This window comes from Strigops habroptila, chromosome Z (genome assembly GCF_004027225.2).
Source record: "Strigops habroptila isolate Jane chromosome Z, bStrHab1.2.pri, whole genome shotgun sequence".
NCBI lineage: Eukaryota > Metazoa > Chordata > Aves > Psittaciformes > Psittacidae > Strigops > Strigops habroptila.
This window is the reverse complement of record NC_044302.2, coordinates 85756905-85775114: the sequence shown is the minus strand read 5'-3', so window position 1 is coordinate 85775114 and position 18210 is coordinate 85756905. Positions and strand designations below refer to the sequence as shown.

Sequence of the window (18210 nt, the reverse complement as noted above, 5' to 3'; positions counted from 1 at the left end):
GTTGACCAATGTCTGTCAAAACACTTTGTCACAAAAGACTATGAAGTTCCTGTATTCTGAAAGTATCCCTGGTGTTATGGTTTTATGAACAGATTTCAAATCTAATACTGGAATATTAGAAATTTTTCCTCTGGTCATGTCAGTGTGTGTAACACTAAAACTCTGTGTTTCCAAGAAAATTATGCTTGATGGCCTGGGAGTTTATTTACATGGCACCTATTTTAAATTAGAGTCTGTGAGATCTTATGCGGGTTTATTGGTGTTTCTTCTGAAGTCTGTGCATTGTCTCCTAATCTATGCATCATTCCAAACTGAGCAACTTCCAGAGAACAGAGTGTGCTACTACTTTGTGTTGTCACCTAGCGTGCTGACAGGATGAAGAAAAATGTTTGGCACAGCCTTTCACTGATAACGTATACTGATAGACATGAGTGTGTGTCAGTCAAGCTGTTCAACATTTAAATGCATAATTAAATGCAATCACTATCCACATTAGGGCTGACAATCCATATTCTTTCTATAGGAAGTATTTAGTAACCTTTGTACTTTTCTTCATCAGTCACTTTTTGTTTTTCTAGTAATTCATACTGCAGTGTATTGCACGGGCCAACTGGCTCAAAAAATCCTTGGTTCTTCAAATTCAAAATAAAGTATTTTCATCAGCACATGAAAGGAACTTTTCATATTTTGGGTTTTACCTGCTCATACCTCATAATATGGGAGCTCAATTCCAGGACAGGATCACTGCAGGAGTGAGAGGGGAGTGTCAGTGGGAAAATGAGTGCCCATTAGATCCATGTTGAGTGCATTTGGTTGGGTCTGTGTTTGGAATACACATACTTGATTTAACCTTGGCTATGTTTTTGGTTTTTTTTTTTTCTGTTGTGGATATTGTGCAGTTATTTTTGCATTTTTCCCTTTGAAGAACAAAAGCACCTAACAGAACAGGGCAGGAGAAAATTCAAATGCAGAGAAGGCTGCATTTTCCCCGCACAGTAGATATTTCACCTTAAGTTTCAAATTATCAGATTTATCCATGAGAAAAGAAAGAGCCTATCAATTAGATGTTTTTATAATGTTCCACTTTATCACCTTTCTGCAAAAAAATTGATGAAAAAATAAGTAGGAAACCCCATCCTGGATCAGAGCAGATAAAGATGGATGGCCTATCCAGGAGATCAATTGAATTTGGCTCCTATGTATATCAGATAAGGTATTACAAACTTAAACCTGAATGCAAGGTGATGCCACTCAGAAGAATAAGATGAGAGGGGGCAGGAACTAATGATTTCTAATGCCCAGCATAAAGTGGACCCACTAAGCCCCCTAAGGCCAGCTCTGGCTCTAGTAATCACTGAAACTTCATGAGTAAGGCTAGAATAGCGGGTGGATACCTCCCTCCAGCATTTTTCTCAGCTGGACCTATATAGCTGGTTTTTCAGAACCTTTGCACAACACCTGTAACTGAATTAGGATACAGATAATCCAACAAACAGTATAACTGGGCAATTTTCCTGCATGGAAGAAGCTAGTGTTAATAGTAAACGGAAAACAGAAAAGCTAAGGTGAAATTACCTGTTAAGAGTCACAGAGTATATCAGTAAAAGAGATGGCAATAGGATCTGGACTTCATTCTCTCCACTAATCCACTGCCTGTTCGACTGAGCTGCAGCAGCAGTACTGGATGAACTTAACCGACCATGTTTCTTCTCAAATTCATGAATCTGAGCTAACATCAAGCCCCAAATAGGGTTCTTACCTGAGAATTACCATTTTAAAACCATCTAAACACAATGGCACAAAAAAGAAATTATACTACATAGCTTTTGATTGGATTGCAAAGCGATAGAGCTGGCAAAAGATAACCTAAGGCTTCATCTAAGCGTGGTGTTGATGGAACCAGCAGTACTTGTCAATCATACTCGGGAAAAGCCAGCTTGTTGCTGATGGATTTTGGGTGGAAGCATGGTGACATCTAGTGGTATTAGTCTTGGCGCAGCTCTTCTCATTACATCTCAAAGCATGTTGTCGGAAGCACAGCGACACGTTATATTACATACTTAATTCATTCACTTTTTTAAGGCTTTAATACTTTATGCAGTTTCAGCTTTTCACAAAACACCGTGGCCTCTGAATTTTTCAAACACAATTGCCCTATTTGTTGTTATACTGAAAAAAAAAAAAAGTTGACATAAAGGAGTGATTCTTCCCTTTTGTTTGCACTTGTGAGGCACAACCTGGAAAACTATGTTCAAATTTGCACTCCCTAGTAAAAGAAGTACATTGAAAAACTGACATGAATTTGGTGGAGGGCCATTGTGGGGGAATGTTCAGTGGCTGAAGCACTTTCTCTGTGAGGAAAGGCTGAGGGACAAAGACTTCTTCCGCGTGAAGAGAGGAAGGCTCCGATAACATCTGATTGCTGTCTTCAGGTACATAACGGGGAGAGCACAGAGGAGACACTTTTTCAGCAGGAGCACAGTAAAAGGCTCAGGGGCAACTGACACAAGATGGAACTTGGGAAATTTTGACTCGATATATGAAAAAAAAAATGTTTTTACCATGAGGATGGTCAAGTACTGGAACAGAGACCCACATGAACATTGGAATCTACATCCTTGGAGGTATTTAAAACTTCATGGGACACAATGCTGACCAATCTGACTTAACTGGTCCTGCTTTGAGCAGGAGGTTGGACTGGCAGCCTCTGAAGGTTCCCTCTAGTCTGCATGCTTCTATGATGCTAACAGGAAGCAATTCCAGAAGTCAGTAAATCAGCACTTTAAGGACATATAGAAAGAAAAAAAAAAAAAATCTGTAACTGTATGCACTTATTTTTCTTTTTAGTAATACAGTTTTAGCTATCATTTGACTGTGAGTCAGCTGTGAGTCATCTGTCAGGTCATATATTTATCTTGCAGTCATCCTCTAGACTTAATCACCAAGGATAAATATCAGCGGACCTTCGTATGTACCAAAAGTTTCATACTGTTAGGGAAGATGGTCAAGTACTTTTTGTAGTTAGCACTTGCGAATCTAAGCAGTGAAGGTTCCTCTACTGTTTAGAAGAAGATGTAATTTTCTAATTACCAAATACACTATGGTTTTGCCTGCTGGTGAGAAGCAGCTCACTTGCGAAGCTGAAGAAACATAGTGGATATACTAGAGATACAGTTTGTAAAGGCAGTCTTCTTTGGGTTTTGATGGGTATTGGAAAGCCTGCTTTTTTCCTACCTGCACTTTTCACTTTTTGAGTTAGAATTCTTTTTTGGCTGTCTAAAGTAAGTGTCTAAGTTGGGAAACATAGCTCACATTATGCAGATTTATTGAGTGGTTTGGGTTTTTTTTTTAAGTGTCAGAAAAATACTTGATCATCAGCCCCCATTTGCCAAAAGAATGGGTTAGTTATGGAACTTGGAAATTAGGTTTCAAACTTCCCATTTAAACTGAATGAAAAAGCTTGGTGTCCTTGATACCAGAAGAAAAGAGAAAGTAAGTGGAATGCCTACTGCTCTTCAAATTCTACTTTAATGACATAAACATGTTTACGTTTAAGGACAAACATAAACACTTGCCACCTCACTAACTCCCTATAATAATATTTATATACATTTGCTTTATTCTTTAACACCTGTGTTCATCCAGTCCTTCATCTTCATATTGAGCCCAGTCTACTCATCAGTTCATTCTTTGTGTGATCTTTGCAATATTATAGCTGACTCCACAAATTTTCTCACAAAAGTGTACCTCTTCCACCAGCTGAATGTTGTAATTGTGCGAACGATGAAGTGTTTTACTAAAAATGTTTGAAATGTCACGTAGCTAGCAAATCATTATCCAAATAGCTCTATCTGCCTTTCAAAATGATAGTATATTATTTCTGCTAGTCAATCAACCTCTGTTCCTTTCAGTTTATTAATTTCACTATAAAGATTTTTCATTTAGCACTCAATTATCTTAAAGTGTAGGAGTAAAACTATCCGGATTTTCTCCACATACAAAACAGACCTTGGGAAAATAGCATGCAATGACCTGAAACAGCAGATATGGGATGTCCACTAGTTAGATGTTCCCGAAAATGCGTGGGGAATATGTGAGGTATTCTTTTTAATTGCTACAATAGCACTGAAATACTATATAAAACTGACTAAGAAATCTAGTTTTCCCAAAGGATTTCTGATTTTTTTTTTTTTTTTTTTTTTTTTAAGCTAATGGGTGGTCATGCAGTGAAACTAAGCTTTGTCCAAGCATGTCTCTGAGATAAGCTTTTATCTTTACAGCACTATATAGCCAGAGTGGTCTTAAATGTCATCACCATTCTCAACTGCCTTGCTGTAATGGCATCTAAATCCACAGAAGATAGAATGTGGGGCCTGTGCATCTTTTGAATTCCCAGCTGGAAGACTCCTTACTTTGAAACGATGTGAGGGGCTTTCATTAAACTCATCTGGAATCTCGCCTCTCACAGGCGAACTAGAAAGTGGTCCAACTTTGAAGTTAATTCTTTTAACTTTTTTTCCTAATTAAACAAAATCTTTGGTCAGAAACACATCTTTTTTCTCCCATTTCCATAGCCCTGTAACAAAGCTACTTTGATCTTCCTTTAAATGGGTAGGGGTGGGGGAGTAATCTTTGATCTATAGATGAACATAGGCAATTTTAGTCCAAAAGGAATTTGCCTGAGAAATAGCAGTTGAAACATAATGCAAACTTGGTTCTAATTGGTGCTGTTTGGAGCATTAGGTAGTCCTAGAAGTTTTGAAGGATGCACTCCTATAAACATACGACATTCCTAGATCCATATGACAGGCTGAAGTCATTTGCATTTTACAGTCTATATAAAGATATTTGGATATCATGTAAGAAGCATGTTTTTGTCCGCAGGTTTCAATTAGTAAAGATGATAATGGCTTTTCCCTACTGCATGTATCTATGCTATGAGTTGCTTTAAATAATCACCTGGCAACAGTTGTAACACATAATCTGTTTTAAAACCAGCTAAAGACATAAGTCATAAAATAATTAATATCTTTTCAGCAGCTAAAATTGTATCTATTGCACTATAGATAATACGATATTGCAGAATAGAAATCTCATCTAGGCAGGCAGGCAGAAGATGACACCCTCTCTAGCCATTAAGTCAGCCAGCGAGACACACTGTAAGTGTGAATATGACACTTGTTCTCCAATGAATATTCAATATCACATTTGCTCTGAAAAATAATGAACTTTTCAACTTTTAAAATGTCTCCTAAAGAGAGCCGGGCCAGTAAGAGGGTGAAAAGATCTTCTGGAGAGATCTATTTCAGTTTTAAAATACCCCATATATTTTCAATTAGTCTATTAACTTTGGCAATAAAAAGGTGGGTTCCACTACTAGTCAGACCTTTAGGCAGGCATGAGAGGGCAAAGCAGAGTTCTCAATTTCTTTTATGGACCTCATCCTGAGCCACAAAACATTTGGCTAGGCAGGGATTTAAACCTTAACTGGTTAAACCTAGGTATATTCCTTTTTGGTTGAAACCTGGTTGTCAAGATGAGTACCAAGAAGAAAGGATATGCCTTGTCCAAAATCTGCCCCACATTGAAAGGGACACTGGCTAACTCTGCAGCTTCTGCAGAAATTTAAAAATATAACTGATTGGTTAGAAGATAATTTAAAAGACACATTGTCTGTTTCATACCATTAACCTAAAAGTAGAGTGTTAGTCCTCTCTACAACTTAACAAAATGATAAGTACATTATAAAATGAAGAACCACTTTACTTATTATTCAGGCATAGGGTATGATGCTTAGTTTAATGGACCTTCAGTTTTTTTCCAAGGTCTTGAGATACTATTACAAGAGGAATACCTGGTATTGAATAATGGCTTTGTTTTTCAGAGCTCTGGAGACTCTTTTTACTACGAACTTTCCAGAACTAACTTCTAATCTGATTTCTTGTGTACTTCTGGACTAAATTCCTAAGACAACTACAATGGGACATCAGCAATCCTCAGTATGTCCTCAAGTGTGCCAAGGGTCTGCTATCACTGCTCTAGAATCAAACTACAGTATTTCCCAGTGTACAACAAAACCCATGTCTGCCTTGTGGCTACCTTTTGAGGTTTTGTGGTTTTGGTTTTTTTTTTTTTGCAGTTTGAAGGGCTTCAATCTCACTGTTATTTGTTCCCTGCCTTTTAAACTAAGATGCAGGTCTCTGAGAAGGTGCATGGTGCCAGCACCACGGCACAAGTATGGAAGATATGGCTTAGCAGGTGCGAGAGCTGAACCCTTTCTCAGTGGCTGGAGATCTGGCAGTGACCCTGAGAGGACACAGAGCAACCCCACCATGGCCAGGCGAAGCAGACTCAGACTTCACACCTCCTGCTGGTGTGGAATAAGGCCTGTCACCATTTGTGATGCCTGTGATCCCATTTGGGCTGTGCCTGCACTTGTGAAGGTTACTGAAGAAGTGTGCGCACTTAAGCAGCTTCTACACTTGTATATAGGAGATAACAAGCCTGCCCAGTAATTACTGTATATGGAATCTCATCTCCGAATGAGTACATTTAGCACACTAATTTCTGAGTTTTGGAAACAGAGTATTTCTGTGCCATCCCTCCCTATACAGTAGGTTCAGTAAGGTGGACCGCACTAATTTCTAAACTACTTTTGGGCTTCAAACCAACCTTTTACAATGATCTTCACACTGGAACCATGATGCAGGTTTTTCCTCTGGTTTCAATTTTAGAGATTTATTTTGTGGCAATGGCATTCACTTTAGCATTTGTATTTAACATTTTAGACAGGGTATGAGTCTCCCTATCCAGGATCTTTTTAAGCATTAATTTAACCAACACAAAGATGCTCTGAGTTTATAGATTGAGAGTAATTGGGATGTTGTGGATTATCTCAGTAAAGAAGTAAAATAGATCCTTTTTGAACTGTTGCTTTACTTCTTTGAACTGAGAGATCTATGGCTGGATAACAGATTTTTATCAAAAGCTTACGACAGAGCTATCAGCAAAACATGTTTGTATCTTCAACCTTACAGTCTACTGGGCCCTTTTATCCAAGCCCTATCAGCTCCTACATCAAGATGAATACTACAACGTATACCAAGCAAAAAAAAAAAAAGATTGACCTGTGACCAGGCCATCAGTAAATAGTTTAGGAATTAAGCGTATGTTAAAGCATAGCATCGGTTCCTGACACCTCTCTTCTAATGTCATAGTTAGTATCAGGGTGTAGGAAACATTTAAAGCCTTTGAATAAAGTAGGGAAAATAAAACTGGTCCTTTAAACATTCATTTACTTCATCACTTATATTCAGTTTCTGTATTGAACTTCTTGAGGGTTTAGAATATCCTATACAAAAGTTGTTCACGGTGTTGTACAGCTGCAAGGCAGGCAATTCTGATTTGACAACATGATGAAAAAGGTTTTTAACACTGGCAAAATGTTAGTAATCCTGGTGTAGGTAATACAGTCCTTTGTATGAAATAATGGGTACTGTCTGGTGACATATCCCTGAGACAAATGCAAAACCAGAGGAAATTAAGAAAGGGCTGTTAAGATGATCAGGGAAATGGAGATCAGTCTGTGTGAGAAGAGTTTGTTTAGTCTCTGTCAATGAAGACTGAGAAGTGATACGACTGGTCTCCATCAATATTTTAGAAGGCAAACACTAGAGGGGAAAATGAGCTAATTAAACTAAAGGACAATGTTGACACAGTGACAAGCAGGTATAAATTGACCATGAATACATTTAAGCACAAAATGAGATGAATATTTCTAACCACCAAAGGAAATGAGTTTTGAAACATGAGATGCGGCAGCAAAATGCGTAAGAACAGTAACAAGAGGTTTTCTGTGTCAGTTTGTGTAAGTTTTTGACATGGCTGGCTGTGATCACAAGGGAATTGATTTAGAGAGCTTAAATAGATAAAAGAGAGCTTTACCTTGGCTACATTTGGCCAGTGTACTTTATCAATCAAGGGGAAAACAGGCTTCCAGATGCTCTTGGAGACTACAGTATGTGAGATGAGGAAAAAGATGAAGGTTGCTCCACTAAATGGTCAGTCAACTGACCTAAGGCCTTGTTCCTTCACCCTTCTGGTGAAGAGTGGCTGGATTCAAAATTGAACATCGAAAGTTTAAATACTTGATTCTTAACTGAGTTACAACTTAACATTTAAATCTGTCTTTTATAAAGTACCTTGAGAATCTTAACTAAAGGACATCTTTTGTTTATCTATGCCTTAAGATTTTAATATTCTATATTCTTTGAAAATATCAACACAGATACTGGGTTTCAATCTTTGTCATGTATTCCAAAGCTTTCTCCACACACCACTGCAGCTCTGACCACCAATTCAGCAGAAAGCTAAGCTGAAGTTAACGAAATCGAGCAGATCATCTGGACAGCATAAAACACTTCTCCTGCCCCAATCCCACTGGTAAGTTCCTCTCCCGTCCCTGGTCAGTCTCCACCAAAGAGGAATACAATCAACTTTTCCAAGCATCTCAAAGATAAAAATGCCGTAACTGTAGCACTTCCTGCAGTGTGTCATTTTAGCTTATTTCCAATTTCCTAAACAAGTGCCACAACAGATCTTATTTCAGGAGTTCAGTTTCTTTATTAAAGCCAGCTTCACAGGTTCTGCAGTCTCTGACAAGCATTTCAGCTTCAGTTTACACTCAGTGCAGTGTGCACCCACTACCGTGTAAAAACAAAGTCTTTACAACAACGCAACAGGGGATCCAGCCCACGATTTACACTGACGGACACTGACGCAATGAGGCGGCCTTGTGCTCCTGTGCCGAGTCACGCACGCTCCATTTCCAGATCTTACCAATAAATTATCTCGTATTTCTGAAACACGATAACTTATTGACAAGTTCTAATACAAGCTCCTTCCTTCGCACACAGCACTTCGCCCTCAGCTGCGTTCCAACCGACCCTTGGCGACTGCTCCCCTCCCGGCCAGACCGGCACTTCCGGGCGCGCCGCGGTGCCTCCTGGGAGCTGTTGTTCCTCTCTCGCAAAGGCCATGGGGCCGCCTACGACGCATGCGCAGAGGCTGCTCTGCGCAGCGGGGGAGATCGGGGTCCATCCAGCGACGCGGCTCCCCAGAGGACCCGCCCCTTTCTGTCCCGGCAGCGCGCTCTCTCACGGAGAAGCGTGCCGATTGGAAGGTTAGCTCGTTCACGTGTTCCCCAGCAGCCAATCAGATTTTCCAGCTGCCGAATGCTGCCTTTCCGCCGGCGCTCGGCTCTGCGAAATGGCGGCGCCCGGGGGGCGGCGGCTGCTGTGGCACGGCCGGCGCTGGTTCTCGCAGGCCGAGTCCGCTGCTCCCCCGCAGCCTCCCGACTCGCTCTACCCGCCCATAGTGGCTTCCGCCACGTCGAACAGCAAGGCGGCTAAGCGGCGGCGCCTGGAGCACTTCAAGCAGCGGGTGCACGCGGCGGCCTCGGTCGAGGAGAAGCTGCGGCTGTACGGGCTGCTGCAGCGGCCCAAGTACATGGTTTACCCGCAGACCTTCGCCCTCAACGCCGACCGCTGGTACCGGAGCTTCACCAAGACTGTCTTCGTGTCGGGGCTGCCCCCGAGAGCGCCGCCCGCAGCCGTGAAAGCCCCGGGAGCGGTGGCGCCGGAGGCCGCGAAAGCCCCGGAGGGCGTGGCGGGAGCGGCACCCGAGGCCGCCGGATCCCCGGCGCCGGGAACGGAGGCCCCAGCGGCTCCGAAAACCCCGAAGCCCGCGGCGGGAGCGACGCCGAGCCTGGATATTGGCGAGCTGCGCTCCCTCGCCTGCGACGCTCTCCTCCAGGAGAGCTTCTACCAAAATAAGAAGCGGCCGTTCCTGTACCGCGATCAGGATCATACGCCCGGCCCGTTCCTAACGCAGCTCGTGTCCACCCTCGCTGCCTTCCTGTCCTGTCGCAATCCGCTGCTGGCTGCCTCCTCCCTTGGTGCGGAACAGGGGTGGGAGGGAGAGGGAAGTGGGAGCCCTGGGCCTATGGGGCCGGTCTGTGAACCCGGCAGGAGTGTTGCTAATATAGTTGTTCAGACCATTACTGATAGTTTATCTCGTGTCGGTTGTCCCACATGGTGCGAGCAGATTTTGATTTTTCTATTTTGCTGCAGCTACAGAACAAGAATTGGGAGGGTACTAACTGCAGAGGAGCGATATCTGTTTCTGTCTATGTCTCTGTTCTGTTTCAGATCTAAACCCTGAAGTTAATTATTACTGGCATCATGGTGAGGAAGTTGTTGATCGTGGATACAGAAAGGGTAGAGTTGATCCTGTGAGATTTCAAATAGATGATAACCCACATCTCCAGATACGTGTACCAAAGCAACTTCCAGAGGTATGTGTATTTTCAACAGCAATTTTATCCATTGCATTTTCACTTGTGTTTTTGACAGCTGCTGAAACCATGCCGTAGGTAGTATGTGGAGGACCTTGTTAATCAGGCATCTCGTGCATTCATGCATTGCTCAAGTCTTAATGGCCTTACTACCTTCTTGTGGTAGCTGCTTTGTAGCTATTGAGACAGTATTCTGAACTTCAAGTTGGTCATCTTTGTGCTTTAGTTAAAATGCATGTTGCTACACTTCATTAAATGGAGTTTTAAGCTTATTTTATGCTTGTAAGGCAAAAATAAGGGAGCAAAGATAAGAAAAGGGTGGAATGTTCTCAGTGGAAAATAATAAGATGAGAGAAATGGAGGAGAAAAGAATGGTGTAAGAGCATCTCTAATCTGAATGTGTGCTATGTTACTCTGTTAGTGCTTAACACTTGTTTTCTCAAATGCTCAGTTTTCTGGAAGCTGATTAAATATTCCAGTCTTTTTTCTAGGTTTATACAGTGCTAATAGTACAGCCTGTGAGGGTCTCTTTTGTCCAGTTTCCACCACAGACAGAAAACTATGCTTCACTTTATGTAAATGCTGAACATTTCTTGCTAACTTAATTGTACAATTTGCTTAGGTTAGCTATTCAGAAGTTACAAACCTTGCCATTTTGGAAGTGTCTAGGCAGTTAAAAATGTTACTTAGTGCAAAACACTGAATACTTGTAAACTCACACTGCTGGTTCAAGTTAGTTTATTGATAGCTGCTAGAAATGGTTTTTGCTCCTTTTCTACAGAAGTGGTTTCTGGTCTTGAAGATGGTACCAACTGGCAGCTTTGTTAGCACCATTTCACACAATGTTTTTTGTACATTGCAGAGAATTCGGGCATCAACGTAAGATGCATGTACTAGCATGTATCATAAGACAAGAAGTTCTGTTGTAAAAAATGAACTTTGGTTAAAGTTATGTAAATGTTGTATGTAAGCAAGACTTGCATGTTCTGCTGTCTAACCAGAAAGTGGCATATGTATGGTGTGGTGTCAGAAATGTGACATGTGTCATGATTTTTCTTTCTTGTATTTCCTACAAGGTCGTACCCCTAGAGGCAAATCTTGGAGATGTTCCTGTTATCAATCACAAACCATCCAAACTGCCATTGTTCAAAAAGCAGTATGAAAACAAGGTGTTCATAGGTAGGAGTTTCTAGTCGTGCAGTGTTAACTAGCTTTTCTTTGTGTACAAAACCAAAATAACAAAAAAACCCCTTAACCCCAAAACAACCCCCCTGACCTTTCTCCTCCCATCAACAGAAAACATTAGTATGTTTTCTTATATATTATATAAACATATATAGTATATAAATCTCTGTGGAGATTCTATGTCGTTAGGCAATGGTGAGTAGCATCCGCCTGTGTGTATGGTACTCCGCGACCAGATTTACTTGAAGGAGTGGGTTGAATAGAAAATTGGCAGAAAACTGGCTTTGAATTTTGATTCGTATCCTCAGAGACGTTTTAGTATGTGAACTCCTGCCTTTTAGAGTGGAGCAAGCTCTCCAGTCTCACCCAGAAATGCAGGAATCTCAACATTTATACAGGTCGACAGTAGAAGTTGTAGCCTTCTGTTGTTTGGAGTCAGATAGTGAAGATGTGTTCGTATGCATAATGAAGATTGTTACTGACTTGCAATTTTTTTCATTTTGGGAAACACAGGATCAAAGGTAGCAGATCCGTGCTGTTATGGACATACTCAGTTTCATCTTATTCCTGATAAACTAAAACGGGAAAGATTTATAAAAGCACGTCTTGAGGATCAAATTGAAGTTGTTTATCGAGCTAATGGTATTGCAAGTCTCTTTGCCTGGACAGCAGCACAGGCAATGTATCAAGGTGAGACAGCAAACTTGAGAAATTCTTCCTGGTAATGAATGCCTACTCTAAAGTTCTCTAACCTTTTCTCCTCATCACCTTTTTCTCATGCCTTTTCTTCTGAAGACCATCCTTGAAGTGGCTGTTTTAAATTTCATTGAACCAGTGAATGAAGCAGACCTTATACAAGGCAGTTAGTTAAGATTTTGTTATTGAGTACTTTTGACTCAGGGGAAAATAATTACGCAGAAAAATATTTTTCATACACAACACTAAGCCTGTGCAGAAAGTTCAATACTGCATTCATTTAACTGACATTTGTTCTGGAGAAGGGTGGTAGATATCAAGCAGTTTCTTTGTTCTCTAACAGTTTCTAGCAGTATTCACTGCATATGATACTAAATACTTTTGAAGAATATACTGTGTGTGCTAGCACACATCCATAAATACGTAAGGAAAATATTTTAAAAAGGACTACTAATGCTCAGTGGGAGTTATTTGAAGTATTAACACTTACGGACATAGTGTTCATAGTATTGTCTGGCTGGTCACTATAGCCAGTTATGCACACATATGCATATGTATGCTTCTGTTGTGAAGCAGATGTCTTTCAACTTTTCCATACTTTTCACAGGGCAGTGATATTCCCCCTCAGATCACTTGAAGGACATGGATGTATTAAAAACTTCTGTAATTTCTGAAATCTTTGCTGCTCAGTGTGAGGTTTTTATCATTCAGTGATAGGGAGTTGTGTACAAAATGCAAATGTGATGCTTTGTCCCTGATCTTGGAAATATCTTTGATTCGTGATTGCATTTTTTTCAGTCTGTATGAAGAATGCTTGTACTGCTAAAGCAGACAGGACACGTAACCCTGCTAAGTTGCTTTTGCAGTTACCGGTATTTTTCTGTATTTCAGGATTGAGATTTAGTTGTGTGTCCTGATACAAATTTCCTGTATAACTAGTGTCATTTGTTTATTTTGTAGGATTCTGGAATGAAGCAGATGTGACACGTCCTTTTGTATCTCAGGCGGTAGTGACTGATGGAAAATACTTTGCTTTCTTTTGTTACCAGCTGAATACTTTAGCACTAACTGTAGAAACTATTGAAAATAACCCTCGGAAGAATATCTGTTGGGGTACAGACAGTAAGCCATTGTATGATGTTGTGGAAGATGGTAGTGTGAAAGGCTTTAATGATGAAGTTCTGCTTCAGTTGGTCCGTTTTCTGTTGAACAGACCAAAAGAGTTGTAAATCATTCAACAATAAGGTATTCTTGTTTATGTGCCTGAACTTCAATGTAACTCCATGAATTACGGACTAGAATATGCTTTAGTTTTAGTTTAAGCAAACACTATATACTTGAGCTTTATTTTAAATGTGTAATACTGTACACTGAAAAATAAATGTCTAGAATACCTCGATGTCTTTTGTATGTTTACTGTTAGAAGTGTACTGCACTAATTCTAAGTTCATGTGAATACTTTCTTCTAGTAGATCCATAACTCTATGTTGAACTAGCACAGCAAAGTATGAATTTATATGACCATCTGGTTGTTGCTGGGTAACTGTTGTCTGGATACTCAGCACCAGTGAAAAATTTCTGATTTTGTGCCTGAAAAGAAATAAGTTGTTTTAAATGCTTACTTACTCTAAAGAGAAAGTGAGATCAGAATAAAAACTGTTCCTTAAAAGTGTATAGTTGGCAATTTAGTTACATAAAGTGAATAAAAGTTGATAAAAATGAATAGTTGGCAATTTAGTTACATAGCAAGGGAAATTTTTAGACTTTTATCAAGCAGTAGTGTAAACATGATGAAACTTGCTTCCAAATTTTCTATTGTGAACATGCATACGCATTTTTTAACTGTCACCTCAGGAACCATAGAGAGAACTCTCAAATGTATTTGGATTCTACAGTTTTCCTGTTAACTTGGAACCTTGATATAGTTCCATACACTGTGGCTGACCTTTTTGGACTTTTCCAGGGTTCTTGTTAAAAGTCAAGTTGTTTCTAAAGAGAGAGTTCTGGACTGTTGTTGAAAATAGTTGCCTGCACATTCTTCAGCCTGAGTCATTTGGGATCCTGCTTCCTGTTGTAAACTGGCTCAGAGTATTTTGTTGATGAAGAATGAAGTAGTTGTAGAGTCTTACTTGATTGCTACTTTGGTATGTTGGAACAAACTGTAGTTGCCGCTTTCTCCATCAGTAGAGGATAAACTAGATAAGCAAGATGTTCATGAGTACTGGTTTCTTTTTAACAGAAGCAAGTCCTCAAGCAGTCTCTTTGTCGTAGCAATGGTTGAGTATTACTAGTTCTGATCACTGCTGATCCTTGAATTAAATGAATGTTCCATGTAGGAACAGAAGATAAACTGCTGGGTAGGCATGTTGATTATAAAGTATGATCTGTGATTATAAAGAATGACCTTTGCCAAGGAAAGGTTGGACCTGATGATCCTTGATGCCCTCTCCAACCTGTTATTCTATGATTCTGTGACCCAGACTAAAAGTGAGGAATTGATACTTGTTTTCTGGTGTGATAAAGGGGTGATGCAAAATGGAAACAGTTGGAAAAATACTTGGGTTTTCTGGCCCTGCAGACAATCTTCACAGCAGGTGCAATATGGTATTGCCTTCATCTTGAAACTGTGAGTTGCATACAGGTAGTGGCTGTGGGAGAATGACATGTAAAGTCAAAGAATCTCCTGCTCCCAGGATTAAAAAACACTCATTTTCCTGTGATTCAGCCTTTTGTCTATCCTGAGGCATGAGATGTATTGGAGCGAGTTCAAAGAACTTTTTTCCTTTGTGCAGCTTTATTGGTGACTGAAATACTGCTGTAGATGTGTAACCTGGTAGAAGTATCCAGTGTTGGAGTGAGGAATGAAGGCTTTGCATGAGTTGGCTGAATTGCAAAGTATCAAATCCAGCTTTTTGCAGCTGTCTCAAAAGGCAAGGGCATACCCTGGAAAAGCAGTTGGTGGCACTGTTTTACCTTCTACTGAGGAAAAAATATAATGGGCATTGTTCTGCTGTTTTGTCACTGACTGGCAAAGTTGAGATATTGTAATGTATGCAGTTTACTAACAGCAGTCTTTCGTCTTGTACTGATCTGTTCAGAGTGTTTAATGCTGCCTTAAAACAATAAAGTCAAAAGAAAGCTTCTTTTTTTTTTTTCAAGAGTGTATAGCTACTAAATGTTTAAAAGTAGAAATCTTAGAAGCTGCAGCATTCCTATTCTTGAGCTTTGCTCAGCAGAAACTTCCCATGATTCTACTCCTTTAAGTCTCGTGGGAGCATTGTTCTTTAGCATTCTGTTTTGTTGAGTTTGCTGTTTAAGAGAAACAAAGGCAATTCAAAGAACACAGGGTGGAAATCTTCAAGTTTGGATCTTTTTTTCTGTATTAATTTCTGCTTAGGCCTATTGAAGCGTATCACAAGGGATCTTAAGGCCTAAAAATAAGATTTGATTTTACATAACAAGTATTTTCCTTAGTACTGAACTATGTTGCTTAAAACTGGTATCACCTTTAAATGGATGACTGATCTATGACATTCTACTTGTACTGTCATTTCAGGTTATGACACTGCAAGTGGTTAACTTTGAATGGAACTGCCTAAGCAGCCTTTCCCAAAATTAAACCTGAAGGGAGGAGATGAGAAGACTCTGAAACTTTCTTCTTTCTATATAGGGTCGTGTTGTACCAAGTTGATGGTATAGATGGTTGTGTTTCCTCTCAGACAAGAGAAATAGCTTCAACATTTATAGTGTCTGCTTGGTCATGCAGAAGTCTCCTGATCTCTCTTCTGTGCTCTAGTTTGTCTTTGGAGAAGACACCTGCTCCTTTGTGTTAGAAGCAGACGAAAGTGTCCTTGTTCTGGAGCAATATTGATTTTTTTCCCGAGGCAAGAGCATGTCTTGGAGTCAGCTGGTGGTGAGTCTACTGACAACTTACACTGCGGGCTCTGTAGAGACCGCACAAGCTAGCAGTGCAGCTCTGATGGAAGCAATGAAAGTGGCTTTCCAGTTCATCATGTGCAAAAATGAGCCATCCTCAGCCAGTAGAATAACCAAAGTGCATCAGCGTATGAGGCCTGCGAAGTCTGCACTGAGATAGAACAGAGCCTGCTCTGGTATAGAATAATGTCCTGCGGATCAGAACTGAGTCTAATAAACAGTGCCAAGAAAGCTTGCAGAAGAGATTGCAGAAGAACTGCTTTGTCATGGAGGAAGAAACTTACCAAGTGGGTAGAAATGTCAAAGCAAATGGAACATGAACAAGCTGACAATGAAGACCATGACGTAAGTTAGCAGTGACAAAACTTGAGCTAGTGTCAAAACCAGACTGGCTGCAAACAGTGTGTGACTATATACATCTTTTTCTAGTAGTTTACCAGAACCCCACTGAGACAAGACCTTCAAGAAACACAAGTTGAGGATCCTAAAAAAAACATGATTGAGGCATGTACATGACACCTAATAGAAAGTCCTCAGTGTGTGGGACCAGGGAACCACAGGTGCCCTATGAAGGGCATATTTACCTTTTCAGAAAAATACTTGAAGAAGGAAAAGAGGTAGGACACTTGGCATGCTTTTTTTATGTCTCTACAGGACTAAGTGCTATCTAGCTTATGGTATTGGAAAGACAATTCTTCTAGGCAGGACAGGCATTTTTATGGTGTCTGCTCAGCTGTATTGACCTGTAACTGTGCAATAATTTTTAATCCTTTTTTTTTCTTTTTTTTTTCTTTTTTTTTTGTGCCCGGTTTCTGCATGATTTGAGGGTTCTGTCTGTAGCTGAAATATTCTTTGAGTGAACATTCAGTGTTTCTTCTACATCTTTTAATATCTGAAGTTCAATTTCTTTAACTATGTCTCCTGCTACAGAATCCTCTCTGTTACCTTTCTTAATCCTTCTAAGTCATGCTTTATTTCATTTGTTTCTTTCCTTGTACAACAGAGTTGATCTTAATGTGTATCCTTTAAAGTAGATATTCCTTCCATTTGTTTCCTCATTTTGCTTTCGATATTCCTTTAACCTGTAATCAATTCAGTACAATTTATCACTGATCTCAATGGACATGATACAGGATTGTTTTCACTGTTGGAAGGTGTAGCTTTTAACACAAGACTGCCTGCACTGCAAATGGGCATGTTTTTATCAGTCAGATACCCCAGAGTAGGTTTGAATTTCAGCCTGTAAAGGCTTTTTGTTTGGTTGTTCGTTTTTGTTTGGTTTTTTTGGGGTTTTTTTTTTTTTTTTTTTTAAATGAGTTTCTGCAACAGCGTATTTCTCTAGGTAATTGAAGGTGATTGGGAGTTGGAATTTTAAAACTCAAATTCTGGGATTGTTTAGCCTGGAGAAGAGAAAGCTCAGGAGGCATCTTATCAATGTGTATCAATACCTAATGGGAGAGAATGAAAAATGTTTGGCTGGGCTTCTTTCAGTGGTATCCTGCTGTGATGATGTGCTTGCCCTCCCCAACCTGACCTTGTATTTCCTGTAACCATGCTCAAGTGATTACCACCAGTGGCAACTGTAATGGCTGCATCAGACTCAAAGTGGATTCAGGGGAGACATGCAACAACATTATAGCTAAGGGTTAATTTGAGCAACTCGCTCACCTGTGCCCACCAGCCGATAGCGCTGGTCAAGGTCTGACTAAAGCCATGTTTGGAAGAAACTAGCATCTGTAGTTGCTTTGCAAATATGACTATGAGTCAATTATCTTACTTCATATGTAGTGGACAGCCTAGGGCCTCTTGAGCTATCCTGTACACCAGTGGGCTGCATGCCAAGATCTCTTTTTTAGTGAGAACACCTCCCAGGGTTACTTCTCAAGTTTGAGAGATTCCTTGTTGCAACAGATTCTTAGTAAGGGATTAATAGCATGCTAACCTTTGAAATCTTAGCTAAGTGATAGAAGAGGATTGCTTGTGCACATACAATCCTTTAGACGTAAATTGTTGACCAAGTCTGAGACTGTGGGGATACA

At 40.2% G+C, this 18210-nt stretch overlaps 1 protein-coding gene across 1 annotated transcript; it reads left to right on the top strand.

The window, feature by feature from the left end:
* The first annotated feature begins 8601 nt into the window (after positions 1–8601).
* MRPS30 (mitochondrial ribosomal protein S30) lies at positions 8602–13634 on the top strand. The gene is made up of 5 exons (XM_030469931.1): positions 8602–9955; positions 10209–10354; positions 11431–11533; positions 12053–12229; positions 13196–13634. Exons 1-5 carry the CDS (start codon positions 9268–9270, stop codon positions 13462–13464), a joined length of 1383 nt encoding a protein of 460 aa, XP_030325791.1. The 5' UTR covers positions 8602–9267; the 3' UTR covers positions 13465–13634.
* Positions 13635–18210: the final 4576 nt, after the last annotated feature.